Source organism: Gigantopelta aegis, chromosome 3, assembly GCF_016097555.1.
Source record: "Gigantopelta aegis isolate Gae_Host chromosome 3, Gae_host_genome, whole genome shotgun sequence".
NCBI classification, from domain to species: Eukaryota; Metazoa; Mollusca; class Gastropoda; order Neomphalida; family Peltospiridae; genus Gigantopelta; species Gigantopelta aegis.
The window spans coordinates 56,652,560-56,666,744 of NC_054701.1; the positions used below are offsets into that span (position 1 = coordinate 56,652,560).

Sequence of the window (14,185 nt, forward strand, 5' to 3'; positions counted from 1 at the left end):
TGATGTCATCAGAGATTGAGTCTGGACACCAAAAAAGTTTTATAAGCATGTATGGCCCAGGTCTTGCAAGTTACAAATTCTGCCGACCCAAATCCAAACTTGCCAGACTAAACACCATAATATGTAAAAAATAAGAGTAAAATAAATAAATAAATAAACAAATGATCAACATATGAAACTAACAATAAAATGTAACTAAATGTTTAATAAAAATGGAGACATGAAGTGATAAAACATTTTCATGTAGATATACATTTGACTTGAACTAATGTAAAACAAAATTTCCTCACCCGTAGTGATGTTGACAGGCAACAACGGCAGTATATGGACCACTGATAAATGTCAATTACAATATTGATATCATTATGTCTTATTAAATTATTAATTATAATTAAAAGGCAAATATTTGTTTAGTTTTGCATATAATTTTCAACTTTATCTTTTGTTGGATTAAATTATAGTTTCACATAAACCAACTATTATAGCAGGTTTTTATTATTCAAATATTAAAAGGGGCGGGATGTAGCCATGGTAAAACACTTGCCTGATGCACAGTCGGTCTGGGATCAATCCTCATCGATGGGCCCACTGGACTATTTTCGTTTCATACAACTGGTATGTGTTATCCTGTCTGTGGGATCGTGCATATAAAAGATCCCTTGCCACTAATGGAAAAATGTAGCAGGTTTCCTCTCTTAGACTATATGTCAAAATTGCCAAATGTTTGACATCCAACAGCCGATGATTAATAAACCAATGTGCTCTAGTGGTGTTGGAAAACAAAACAAACTTTAACTTTTTACTCTAAAACTATATGTCAAAATTAACAAATATTTGATATCCAATAGCTGATGTTTGATACGTCAATGTGCTCTAGTACTGTCATTAAACAAAACAAATTTTAATGTTGATATCAAAATAAGATAAACAAATATCAACAATATATCGTTGATTCCTATTTTTGTGAAAAACTACCCCAAAAAAGAAAGAAAAAATCTAGGAAATTAATTAGCAATAACAATTAACACAAAAACAATGTGTTAGAAAATGAAAATAAAACAATATTGTGCAAGTGTAAAATATATGGAAATGTTGATTACGTAGTTGAATAGTATACCACAGTGTATAATAAAATAGAACAGAACTGAGTGGGTTAAAAGTATTATCCACTGTTCATCACGTAGTCAGACTGCAGTCTATCCTTGAACTTCACTTAACCAGAAGGTCAGGTGATCGATTCTTCCACTCGGAATACCCACCCTGCAACACAGACATTAATATGCATGAGATTGATCAGCACTTTCTAATCACTAAATACATACCGATGATAAAGTACATGTATTCAAAGAATGAAATTTAAAAAGGATTTTAAACCCTGATTTATTAATGGTATCCAGTATTACTAACTTAGAAAACATGTATAATTTAATATGGAAACATGCAGGTACTGGTATTTCTTAAAATAGAAAATATTTTAATATCAAAACAAAAGTTATTTTTCAAAAGTTGTTTCTCTGTTAATCTGTGCATACATGTAGCATAGTTCACTGTCTACAATAGAATATGTACTGAAGTATCCCTTGAATAACATATCCCTATTAATTATGTAAGTTTCAAAAGAATTCAGCAAAAATATCTTGAAACTTAATTTAACATACATGATAGATGGCAATGTTCTTGCTTCCACACAGCATTGCAGCAATAGTCACTGTGCATGATGCAAGTCCTGACACACAGTGACAAACCATTGGCTTCTTCACATCAACACCAGCCTTAGAGAACACTGAATCAAAGTATTAAAAACCATAAACCACATGTAGAGTGCATTCATTGCAGCATCTGCAGTAAACTGATCTAAATTAAACTTTAAAGTTAACTACCTATAGCCATCAAACATAAGGCTAGACACTAAATAAACTTGTTAAGTTCTATTAGCAAAGGGCTGTCAGATATCTAAACCTAAATGGCTACCAAACAATGTTTCTATATACAAAAAAAGAGAGCACATAAGATTTATTAATCATCGACTATTGGATATCAAACATTTGGTCATTTTGACATAGTCAATGAGAGGAAACCTGCAATATTTTTCCATTAGTAGCAAGGGATCTTTTATATGCATTATCTGAGACAGGATAGCACATACCATGACCTTTGATATACCAGTCGCAGTGCACTTTGTTTAATGGCCATCTTGCTTTTTAAAACAGTGGGCATCTTAAGATAGGTCAATACGTATTGCTGTGCTAAATGAGTTGGATATGTTGGATATGAGTACTGTAACCTAGGAAACACTATACATGTATTTAGTACCTTTTAGATAAATTTCATGTGTTTTGATTAATCAATAGCCAATGAATACCACAAGTACACCGTTTCATTTGTGGGAAAATACAGGATTTGCAGAAAAATACAGAATTTGCTGGGTGTACGAAATGTCACGTGACTTGCTTGACTGGTTGTACCAAAATAAAAACTGCGGATGAAACTGACAAAATTTTCTTCAACACACCTCACTGATTAAATTTGTTAAAAGACTTGAATTCATTATGAATGGGCATACCACAATTCGGTAAATTTTATTTTAACTGTTTATTTGAAGATTTCTTGAGCACGTTTGACCAAAAAATGTGCTGAATTGTAGTTTTTAGCATATTAAAATCTAATGCTAGAATATAGCATTGCATAATCAGTTACTGTGTTAGAACTTGGGCTAATTATAACGAACATATTTTAAGTAATAACTCGACATACTTATTTACAGGCTCTACAAGTTAGTACAACACAACAAATAAATATTTTTGTTCGGCTGTGGGTGTTCAATTTTGTTTTCCTCAATACGATTACAACATAATCGTTAATGTTTAAAACATGCAAGATAATAAGGCACTAAGAGTTGTCTATCTTTGCAAAACACAAGTCTCAAAATTATTTCAGGGTAAAACCACCCGGAATCCTTGTTGACACTCAATACCCAAACAGCTAACAAAAAAGCTGTAAATACCTTGCATAGTAACTAAGTTATTTATTTACATAAAAATCCAATATATTTTGAGGAATTTGATGTTATGTTATGTTATTATTAAACTGAAACTCAGAATGTGTGTGTACTGTATTTAAAAGTTTGACTGTTAGTGTAATTTTAATTTAATTATAAAACAAAGATCTAAAAGGTAATAAATTCGTTAAATGGTTTTTTGACAGGCATACGGGATTGACTTTGGAGGGGTGTACAATCCTGTACACCTGTCAAAAACCCACTTAACTAATAGTATATGTATAAAGTCTGCATTGTTTGCATTCACCCTCAAGTCATGAAATTAATATTCATTAATTTTTGCAGTTGCAGATATGCACTGCAGACACCAATATTTCTTTGTGAAATTTACACGTGAACATGTGCTAAGGTAGGTACATATACAGAATAATATGAAATAACCAATTCATGCTATAAACCGATATGCAATTAAGTGGATTCAACTGTATTTGTAAAAATACCACATGCTGCAATATTAATACTAAATAAAATAATTACATCCATGAAGATTTAAACACAATTTAAAAGGCATTATCTCAACAATTTATCCACTTAATTTAGCAAACTTACATTACAACATACATTATTTCAAGATTTTAACAATGGTTATATGGCATCAGATTTTGGGTTTAAAGTCTAATTTTAGTTCAAATATTAATTACCCACCCACGACACCCACCCACGACACCCACCCACACAAAAAAAGCCAACCCTCGGTATGCAGTATGGGATTGTAATCTCATGTGTACCAGTCTACTGTACAAGCTACTGTATAACTCTACTGCAGGGGTGGGGGAAAATAAAATTGTCAATCTGTCCCAATGATGTCATTACTGCCCTCAGTGGGGTGGGGGAAAAAAAAAGAGAAAAAAAGGAATAACAAAAAATAATATACATGGATGTATAAATTGTAACATTTAAAAGGCGATATTTGCCAAATAGTGTTTTAAAAAATCAACATAGTGGCATTTGTATATTTTATTTTGAATCATGAACGTGGAACGACAAACATCAAAACAGTGGAAAAAAACAACTAATTATGTACTTTTAACATTATGGAATAAATAAAGAAAGGAATAAAAGTTAGAAATTTTAAATGCCATATATGTATTATATAAGTACGATGATTTAGTACTGTGTCCAGAAAATTAATAATAGAATTGACACCGGTGCAGCATTTGACAGCTTGACCTAGCACTTAATTAATAATCTTGTTGCCGATTGGATGAATTTGACCTCTACTGGCTCTAGAGATAACAGATGTAGCTATTCTGATCACCACGATGACAAAAAAGGTATAAAGCATTTTTAATTTTCATGTCCTTTATAATTATTGGATACACTACATTGAAGTCAAAAATAAATACATTTGTAGATTATTTTGGTACATTTTATGCTACTGGTATTTTAAAGCAGTGTTTATTTGGCCAACACCTGTCTGACTCAGCCACTCGACTGGGCTCTGTACACAGGTGTTGATTGCAATAACACTTCCATTGAGACAGGAGACTGATTGTAACCAGTTGCAAACTTTGTTTTAATTGTAATGTAATACCTCGATAGTTTTCTCACCAAGAATGGAAAGAAAGAAAGAAAGAAATGTTTTATTTAACGACGCACTCAACACATTTTATTTACGGTTATAAGGCGTCAGACATATGGTTAAGGACCACACAGATTTTGAGAGGAAACCCGCTGTCGCCACTACATGGGCTACTCTTCCGATTAGCAGCAAGGGATCTTTTATTTGCGCTTCCCACAGGCAGGATAGCACAAACCATGGCCTTTGTTGAACCAGTTATGGATCACTGGTCGGTGCAAGTGGTTTACACCTACCCATTGAGCCTTGCGGAGCACTCAATCAGGGTTTGGAGTCGGTATCTGGATTAAAAATCCCATGCCTCGACTGGGATCCGAACCCAGTACCTACCAGCCTGTAGACCGATGGCCTACCACGACGCCACCGAGGCCAGTCACCAAGAATGGTGTTATTTTTAACGATTAACTTGATGACCAGCTCGGTGGCTTTGACAAATGTCTAGCCTAGTGGCAGTGGATTGATACTACTGTAGGTCCAACATCAATACGGCCTGCAATGGACTAATTTTTTTTATAATTTTGGGACCGGTTCAAGTGTTTTGAGGATTTTATGTCGGCAAATAAACGTGTGCAGAAACACTGCTACTAAACGGATAGGAATTAGTTCCAATAATAGACACTGATAGGTGCTTAGAACTGACAAGAATAACAGAAGTGGGACTGGCAAACACACATTTAAAGTAAATAATTTCGGTCTCTGAGATCGAGAATCGGTCCCAGCCTGGGACAAAAATGGCTTTTCCCCATCCCTGCTCTACAGTTTACCTTCTTTAAGCTCATCTGTTGACTTGAGTTCCAACTTGTCCTGGTTGATTACCAAGCCCAGTTGGATGTTCTTGGCTCCTTTAATGTGTCCAAGACAGCCTAAAATAGAAACAAAAATCAGGGTTTTTTAAGTATCAATGTATGTATAGTAAAATTTCAATATGTTTTAGCAAATAATGAGAGAAACACATTTACTAGTCTGCTTTTTAATATTTTAAGTATTATCTACCTTGGGCTATTTGACCCTTAGTAACAGTATTAACATAATTTACTAGCTTGACAACACATGAAAACAGAGCAAATCAAGGGACATTTTATTCAGTATTGCAATGTGATTCGCTATGCAAGTTTCAGAGATTGAAGACAATGGGATTTCTGCATGCATGGTTAGGTGATAGTGACTGGTGGACAGTGAGTACTATCCACCCATGTTTACCATCAATATGGAAACAGTTGTCCACAACACTGAATGACATGTGTTTGGTGGCCAATTCACAACACATCAAACAGAGCACAAAACCACAACCTACTTGTACAACAGACCTCACCTCAGAAAACTAGGTGCAGCCCAGGACAGTGTGTTGTGAACCATACTTGGAAACAAGGATCTTACTTACAATTATGTCGTTATGAATTCTATCCTGCCCTGTCATTTAAAAGGGTGAAATTTTAATTGAGCCTAATAATTGCACAATGAAACATTATGAATGTGTACAAACCTTCTTCTCCATTGAAGGCCGCTGCAGGTCTACAGTCAACCAGCTGGAACTTGTTCGACTTCACATTCCCCAACACATCTTCATAACTGCGGTACAGAACTCCATCCCACTTGGACGTGAAGTTACCAGTCTGCAAAATAGACAGTATGATTACCAGTCTGCAATAAACAGTAGTTACCAGTCTGCAATAGACAGTATGATTACCAGTCTGCAACAGACAGTACAGTTACCAGTCTGCAACAGACAGTATGATTACCAGTCTGCAAAATAAACAGTACGGTTACCAGTCTGCAACAGACAGTATGGTTACCAGTCTGCAAAATAAACAGTACGATTACCAGTCTGCAATAGACAGTACAGTTACCAGTCTGCAACAGACAGTTCAGTTACCAGTCTGCAACAGACAGCACAGTTACCAGTCTGCAACAGAAAGTATGGTTACCAGTCTGCAACAGACAGTACAGTTACCAGTCTGCAAAATAGACAGTACGATTACCAGTCAACAACAGAACAGTACAGTCACCAGTTTGCAATAGACAGTACAGTTACAGTATGATTACCAGTCTGCAATAAACAGTAGTTACCCGTCTGCAATAGACAGTATGATTACCAGTCTGCAAAAGACAGTACAGTTACCAGTCTGCAACAGACAGTATGGTTACCAGTCTGAAAAATAAACAGTACGGTTACCAGTCTGCAGCAGACAGTATGGTTACCAGTCTGCAAAATAAACAGTACGATTACCAGTCTGCAATAAACAGTATGGTTACCAGACTGCAACAGACAGTACAGTTGCCAGTCTGCAACAGACAGTATGGTTACCAGTCTGCAACAGACAGTACAGTTACCAGTCTGCAACAGACAGTACAGTTACCAGTCTGCCACAGACAGTACAGTTACCAGTCTGCAACAGACAGTATGGTTACCAGTCTGCAACAGACAGTATGGTTACCAGTCTGCAACAGACAGTACAGTTACCAGTCTGCAAAATAGACAGTACGATTACCAATCTGCAACAGACAGTACAGTCACCAGTCTGCAAAATAGACAGTACGATTACCAGTCTGCAACAGACAGTACAGTCACCAGTTTGCAATAGACAGTACGGTTACAGTTATGTCCATGGAGCAGACAGACAGACAAAGATGAAACAAGTAAAAATATCAGCATGCAATAAACAGTAGTTACCAATCTGCAATAAACTGTAAAGTTACCAGTAATAAACAGTACAGAAGATGGTCATATCAATTATGTCATATGTCATATGTACAACTATGAATAGGTAGGAAACTCCTGCAAGTTACCAACTGATCAAAAGATCCAGACAGACTGAGTCTCTGGAAATATCATGACCACATCCAGTAAGCAAGTTTAACTTTTTTCTCTAAAATTAATGGAATGAATGAATGAATGAATGAATGAACAAATAAATGTTGAACGACACCCCAGTGAAAAACCCCGCATCAGCCATTGAGAGTCAAACAAAGGTAATTTCTTGGATGTGAGTAAAACTAATGGTATCAGTTTCTACTGATACTGTGTCATAAGTGCTGGGGAACATATTAATATTATTTGTCCACATAAAGTGCTCAAATTATGCCTGGGAGTAATCAGTTTTCAGTTGTCTTACCCAGTGTTTATTGGAGGCTGGTGCTTATTAGAGGAAATACAGTAGTTTTCAATGGGGGCTGGGAAGAGTTTAATTTATTTAGTTTTCAATGGGGGCCGGGGACAGTTATACATGATTTAATTTTCAATGAGCGCCGGGGACAGTTATATATTATTTAACTTTCAATGGGAGCCGGGGACAGTTATACATTATTTAACTTTCAGTGGGAGCCGGGGACAGTTATATATTATTTAACTTTCAATGGGAGCCGGGGACAGTTATATATTATTTAATTTTTAATGAGGGATCCCAATGCATTATGTTCAGCTGGGGGCAGTGTCTCCACCTTCTGACACATGAGTTTTCACAATTTTCTTACCAGCCAACTACAAGTACTGTGACCATCTTGTCTTACCTTGGTAGGAACAACGGCATTGGTCAAGGGATATTCACAAGATTTCCATTTAGCCAGACCACCATCCAACACAGACACCTGAGTGTGACTGAACAACTGAAAAAACAACAGCAAAACGTTCTTTGTTTCGACTGCTAGAATATAATTTTCTTACTATCTCATAAAGTTTCTGTCAGATGTACCGGGTACATCTATTAAGCCATTTTTGAAAAGTCTTCTGAAACTACTTGACCAATTCCAACCAAATTTTGGAGGAAGCTTATTTAACTCATGAAAATACTAATTTGTGAATTTGGTGTGCTCGGCAATTTACTCTGGTGATCATTTACACCGTTGTGCCTCTTTTGCTTATTCTACTGGTCATTTCAACTTATTTTCACGCTTATATCCAATTAAGGTTCAAGCATGCTGTCCTGGGCACACACCTCAGCTATCTGGGCTATCTGTCCAGGACAGAGGGTTAGTGGTTAGTTGTTAATGGTTAGTGCGAGAGAAGTCGGTGTAATGCCATACACCTACCCATTAAGTTGTTAATACTCGCTTTGGGTGGGAGCCGATAGTGGTACTGGGACATGAACCCTGTACATACCAGCCTTATGTCCAATGGCTTAAGCACTACATCACCGAGGCCGTAAATAGGATCCCAAAACATGTGCCCTTTATAACCCACTAATGAGAAAACATGTATTGATAATTTTGAGTAGTCCCTAACAGTTATTTCTATAATTACGGTTATATGGTGTCAGACATATGGTTAAGAACCACACAGATTTTGAGAGGAAACCCGCTGTCACCACTACATGGGCTACTCTTTCCGATTAGCAGCAAGGGATCTTTTATTTGAGCTTCCCACAGGCAGGAGAGTACAAACCATGGCGTTTGTTGAACCAGTTATGGAGCACTGTTCGGTGCAAGTGGTTTACACCTACCCACTGAGCCTTGCGGAGCGCTCACTTAGGGTTTGGAGTCAGTATCTGGATTAAAAATCCCATGCCTTGACTGGGATCCGAACCCATTACCTACCAGCCTGTAGACCGATGGTCTAACCACGCCACCGAGGCCAGTATTCCCTAATAGAGTCAGACATCATTAGTGTCCACTTACTTTGAGAGTCCACCAGCCCCGACCCCCGATGAAGAATCCACAGAAAGCGGAATCACTGTAGACGACTACGTGCGTGTCTTTGTTGATTCCCGCTGCTCTAGCCTTTTCCTCGATAGTCTTGGCCTTGGGCAAGTTACGAGGAAAATTATCATTGTGCTCTGCCTCAAAAATATTCATGTATACAGCTCCTGGAATATGCTCTCTGGAAACAAAACAGTCCACCATATTACAATTTAAATAGATGCTATAGGCATGAATATAGGGTAAAGGTGCTGGGTGTGGTGCACTCACTCCTCTGAATTTAAAAAATTCACTCAAAATTCAGTTTTTAATGTATGAATATGGTGAATTTAAAGCTGGCTATTCTGGAGGGAGACTACCTTGATGTACACCTGGACATTAATTAATCACTACCTGAATTGTATTGCAGTGAAAAGTGCCTGAAAGTAGTTATCGGTGTTGGTGTAGTTTAAAACACAGTGGTGGATTGGGGGGGGGGGGGGTATGGGGAGGGAAACGTTTGTGGCATTGATCCACTTGTGATTGGACCCCCTTATAATCGATTTTCTGGATCCGCCACTGAACCAGATATTGAGAGATTTACACATTCTGTATCTACTGGGTAGGCCCTATTTACCGAAGGAAGGAACGAACTGTTTTATTTAATGACGCACTCAACACATTTTATTACGATTATATGATGTCAGACATATGGTTAAGGACTACACAAATATTGAGAAAGGAAACCCACTGTCGCCACTTCATGGGCTTCTCTTTTCGATAAGCAGCAAGGGATCTTTTATATGCACCATCCCACAGACAGGGTAGTACATACCACAGCGTTTGATATACCAGTCGTGATGCACTGACTGGAACAAGAAATAACCCAATGGATACACCGACGGGGATCAATACCGATCAATACCAAACTGACCACGCATCGAACGAGCGCTTTACCACTGGGCTACGTCCCGCCCTCCCTATTTATCGAATGAATAAATTACTAATGTGAAGCACATCACATTTCAGTGTAATTCCAGCTCCATAGTTAATCACCATACGTTTTCATGGATATTTACGGTTTCTTTCTTTTTCTCTAGAATGCATTAAACAGGCCTCCGAAAATTGTGAGAACGGTCGTTTTGTTCACGCAAATCTAAGTTTTACGTAACCTATTTTTTGTTTGCACAAAATTTTGAGCACCATTTACATGGGATATAACATGTTACGCAAAAAGGATTACATGAATTTATTTCTGTGTAACCGATAAATGGGTCATACAGATCTTCAATTCTCAGATGCCTGATTAAATATTGATATGAAATGGTCACAGATGCTTTTGAAGTATTAGTCGTATGGTAAAAACTAAGTGGTGCTTAATTAATTTCCAATGTATATAACACATCTTGACTAGGTCAAAACAATTGAGTGGTTCTGGGAACCCTACTCTTCCTAGAACAAAGACTGATCCTAATTATATTTTCATATTTTCCCTCCATTTTTAAAATTAAAAATGCAAGCAGGGTGTGGTGTTGTTGGGTATGTTCCACTCTTCGTTATACTGTGTGACAGGGGTGGGGCAGACAGTACAGCCGATACTGCTATGGCTGTACCACTTTTTGTTTTGTTTGGTGGGTTATATTTGTTGTATCTGGGAAAATGCCCTTCTCAGATGAATTTGAAAGGATTGTCTGGCAACCTCGAGCCGTACCACTATGGTTTTACACTGTGTCGTCCCTGTGTGTGCACGGATTTCATGCTCCAAATGACTTGATCAGCATGCCTATATTGTATGTTTGCGATGAATTTAAATAAGCCTAGCCATTTAACACTTTTCAATATCTGATATGTGTTTCAATGGCTACTATTCAGCATTTTGTTCAGTATAAAGTAGCCATTTGCATACTTCAATTTAATCGTGTTACTGCTTTTTGCGCAAAACCACTTTTCCGGACTAGTCTGTAAAACGCCTGACTGACTGTATCTTTTGTTGGGCAGTCTTATTCAAAGAATTTATTAGCATATCAAACACAAAATTTGTATTTGATAAAACATGGCATTTTAAAAAGGGTATATTTTGTTTTGGCATTCAGTACAGTAAAGAAAACCCAACAAAATACAACAATGCTGAACTCCCTTTTAGGCACATTTCATGAAACACCATATGTTTTTCTTAGTTTTTATTTCTGCTTATGTTTTTGAATAAACATTTATTGTCTCAAATCATATAGCAGTGTCGGAGTTAAACACCATATTTTTAGGTCTTAGTGTACTATGAAATGCTGTAAATGCCTTTTGTTTTCATGTTGCACCATAGCTGTCCCTTACAATGTACTGCCATCACCACTGTGCTTATTGGAATACATAATTAAACCAATGTATGTACCAAACAGGTTACTGGTTTACAAACAGTAATTAACAAAAGTAAAAGTTCCAATTTAGCAGTACAGGAATTTTTAAATTTAACAAGCGTTCTAAAAATACTGCTAAAGTAATACATGTCCCCTACCAGGCCCAACAAATTTTCTTATCTCCTGAATTCAAGGGCCATAACTACATTGTATATGAACAAGAGTACCGGTGAGGTACATGATATGGCCATCAGGAGTTTGATGGAAAAGCATATCTATATTAATGAATATATTATGGGTATGATTCAGTTCTAATTATATGAAATGTTTGCAATGGGATAGATGAACAGTTTTTTTTGTTCCTACATGTGGTTTGATGGTCCTGTATGCATCTGTATTCAAGATATGATCTGGACAAGGATTTAATGCTATGTGCAGTAGACCATGAAAAGTAGGTCACAGTGACCTAGTAATAGTACATGACACACCACCATCCCAAGTTGTTCCTACATATGATGATGATGATAACTAAAGTACTGTCGGAAATAGAATAAAAATGATATTTGTAAATTATTTCTTTTATATTAAACTGACAAGTAAATATTTTGTAAATACCTATTTAATGATACTCTACCTAATTTAGCATTTACTTGTTTGGGCTCTCATTGATGTACAAGGTGGTGTTTACTCTTGAAATTGAAATAAAAATGTCGGTAAACAGGTGATTTGTGACCTTTATTGGAACAGACTATAGCATGTTTTGATGATATGTGTCAATTTCATTTACCCTTAAACAAACTTAATTTAAAACTGCAAGTTAACTGATTATTTTGAATTGCAGCATAAATGATTAATTATGACCAGCATATTTAGTGAATTTAAATTCAATATAAGTACATTAGAAATTTACACAATCTTGCAACCACTTAAAGGTGCTATATTAGAAATTATATGTGAGCATCTGTTTGTGATAAAAGTTCTCCAATAAAAATGTATTGCCTGCTAGTAAATAAAATTATTTCCTATAATCATTTATGGGCATATAGTTATTAAAGGTGTAGTCTTTAAATGTTAAAGCAAAATTTTATAAAAACATGATTTGCAATAGCTGTCATTATGCAACTTTGAGATAGCACCTTTAATACCGGTATAATAGATCACAAACTTAAAATGTTTCTTGACAGTTTTGCTCAAAAGTTGACAATGCATGTTGACCACAATTTTTTATAGTCTGTTCCAATAAAGTGTACAAATCACCTGTTTTCTAACATATGGTATGGTGTGTGTGTTGAAAATGGGCAGAATTTTGAAAATAGCAATTAGTAAAAAAGTTAATAGAATAAATAAAAAAAGAAAAAGGTTACAAGCCAAAAATAAAAGGAATTGACTGCTCGGCCGAATATTTATATAATTTGGAGCATTTTAGAAGGACAGTCCAAAATTAAATAAGAGAAAGAAGAGAGGATTGGACTATTTAATAATATTAAAAAAAAGAGTAATTTCGAAATAATTTTTTTAATGCAGATCTAAACGTTTAAAGTCTGATCGATATGTCCACGTGAGTGGCCTCGTTAAGGCCGTTTGGGTGCACAGCTTAAAGGCTTAAAGAAAACCCCTAGATTGACAGTCGATAGACGTTGAAGGTGTAGTGCTGTGCTGAAATACAGATCTTGAGAAGCCGGATTCGTCTGAACGAGAGAGAGTATCAGACTAGGGTATAGTCCAGTCGTCATGGGTTGGTATAGTGGTGTGGACGGGCCCGACTCCGGAGGATACGAGATGGTATCACTATAAAGCAAGGTAAAGTCTAGAAAAAGAGTAGTAGGGGCCGATCCCGCTTCCTATTTCTTCTTAGAGTGGGGCGGTCAATCTTCCAGTGCTGCTAGGACAGGCTCGGACATGTAGAGACTAAACGCGAATAACCGTGGCGTTCTGCAGAATGGCCGTCATACAAGTCACGAAAAAAACAAGTCGACAGTCAGACGGAGAAATGACGTGGAGGCAAGGAATCTCGCTAAAAAAGAATCCAACCTGGTGGTGCAGGCTGTCGAAACGAGAAGCGTTCCAGCGTTCTATCAGTTCCAATGGCCGCATACATCCCAGTAGAAAACTTCATTTTGCTGACAAAAACAACGAAATGAAGGACCCCCAAGTCGAGCACACGAGCACGTGCAGTGTGCACAAGTGAAACAAACACGTCTTACCACGTGGAGCTCCAGACTGGGAATGTGCCTACATGTGAAGTTTGATGGTCCTGTATGCATATGTATGCAAAATATCGTCTGGATAAGGATTTGCTGTTATGTGCAGTAGACCGTGAAAAGTAGGTCACAGTGACCTAGTAAAAGAACACAACATACCGCCATCCAAAGTTGTTCCTGCATGTGAGGTTTGATGGTCCTGTATGCAAATTATGGTCTGGACAAGGATTTACTGTTATGTGCAGCAGACCATGGAATGTAGGTCACAATAACCTAGTAATAGTACGCGACACACCACCATCCCAAGTTGTTCCTACATGTGAAGTTTGATGGTCCTGTATGCATCTGTATGTAAGATATGGTCTGGACAAGGATTTACTGTTTT

General features: G+C 36.8%; 1 protein-coding gene across 1 annotated transcript; it reads right to left on the reverse strand.

Moving 5' to 3' along the window:
• Positions 1-794: 794 nt before the first annotated feature.
• On the reverse strand, positions 795-9,476 carry LOC121391017 (thiosulfate sulfurtransferase-like). The gene is made up of 6 exons (XM_041522793.1): positions 9,249-9,476; positions 8,145-8,240; positions 6,121-6,250; positions 5,402-5,500; positions 1,659-1,783; positions 795-1,260 (listed from the first exon to the last, which is right to left on the reverse strand). Exons 1-6 carry the CDS (start codon positions 9,471-9,473, stop codon positions 1,210-1,212), a joined length of 726 nt encoding a protein of 241 aa, XP_041378727.1. The 5' UTR covers positions 9,474-9,476; the 3' UTR covers positions 795-1,209.
• Between the last annotated feature and the right edge of the window lie 4,709 nt (positions 9,477-14,185).

Bases quoted from the DNA above. Each gene is read 5' to 3' on its own strand.
- LOC121391017 (XM_041522793.1), bottom strand. From the start codon at position 9,473: ATGGTGGACTGTTTTGTTTCCAGAGAGCATATTCCAGGAGCTGTATAC. The intron at 6,251-8,144 runs GTAAGACAAGAT...TCTATTTTGCAG, and splicing joins ATGCCGTTGTTCCTACCAAG to ACTGGTAACTTCACGTCCAA. The intron at 1,261-1,658 runs GTATGTTAAATT...TCTGTGTTGCAG, and splicing joins AGAACATTGCCATCTATCAT to GGTGGGTATTCCGAGTGGAA.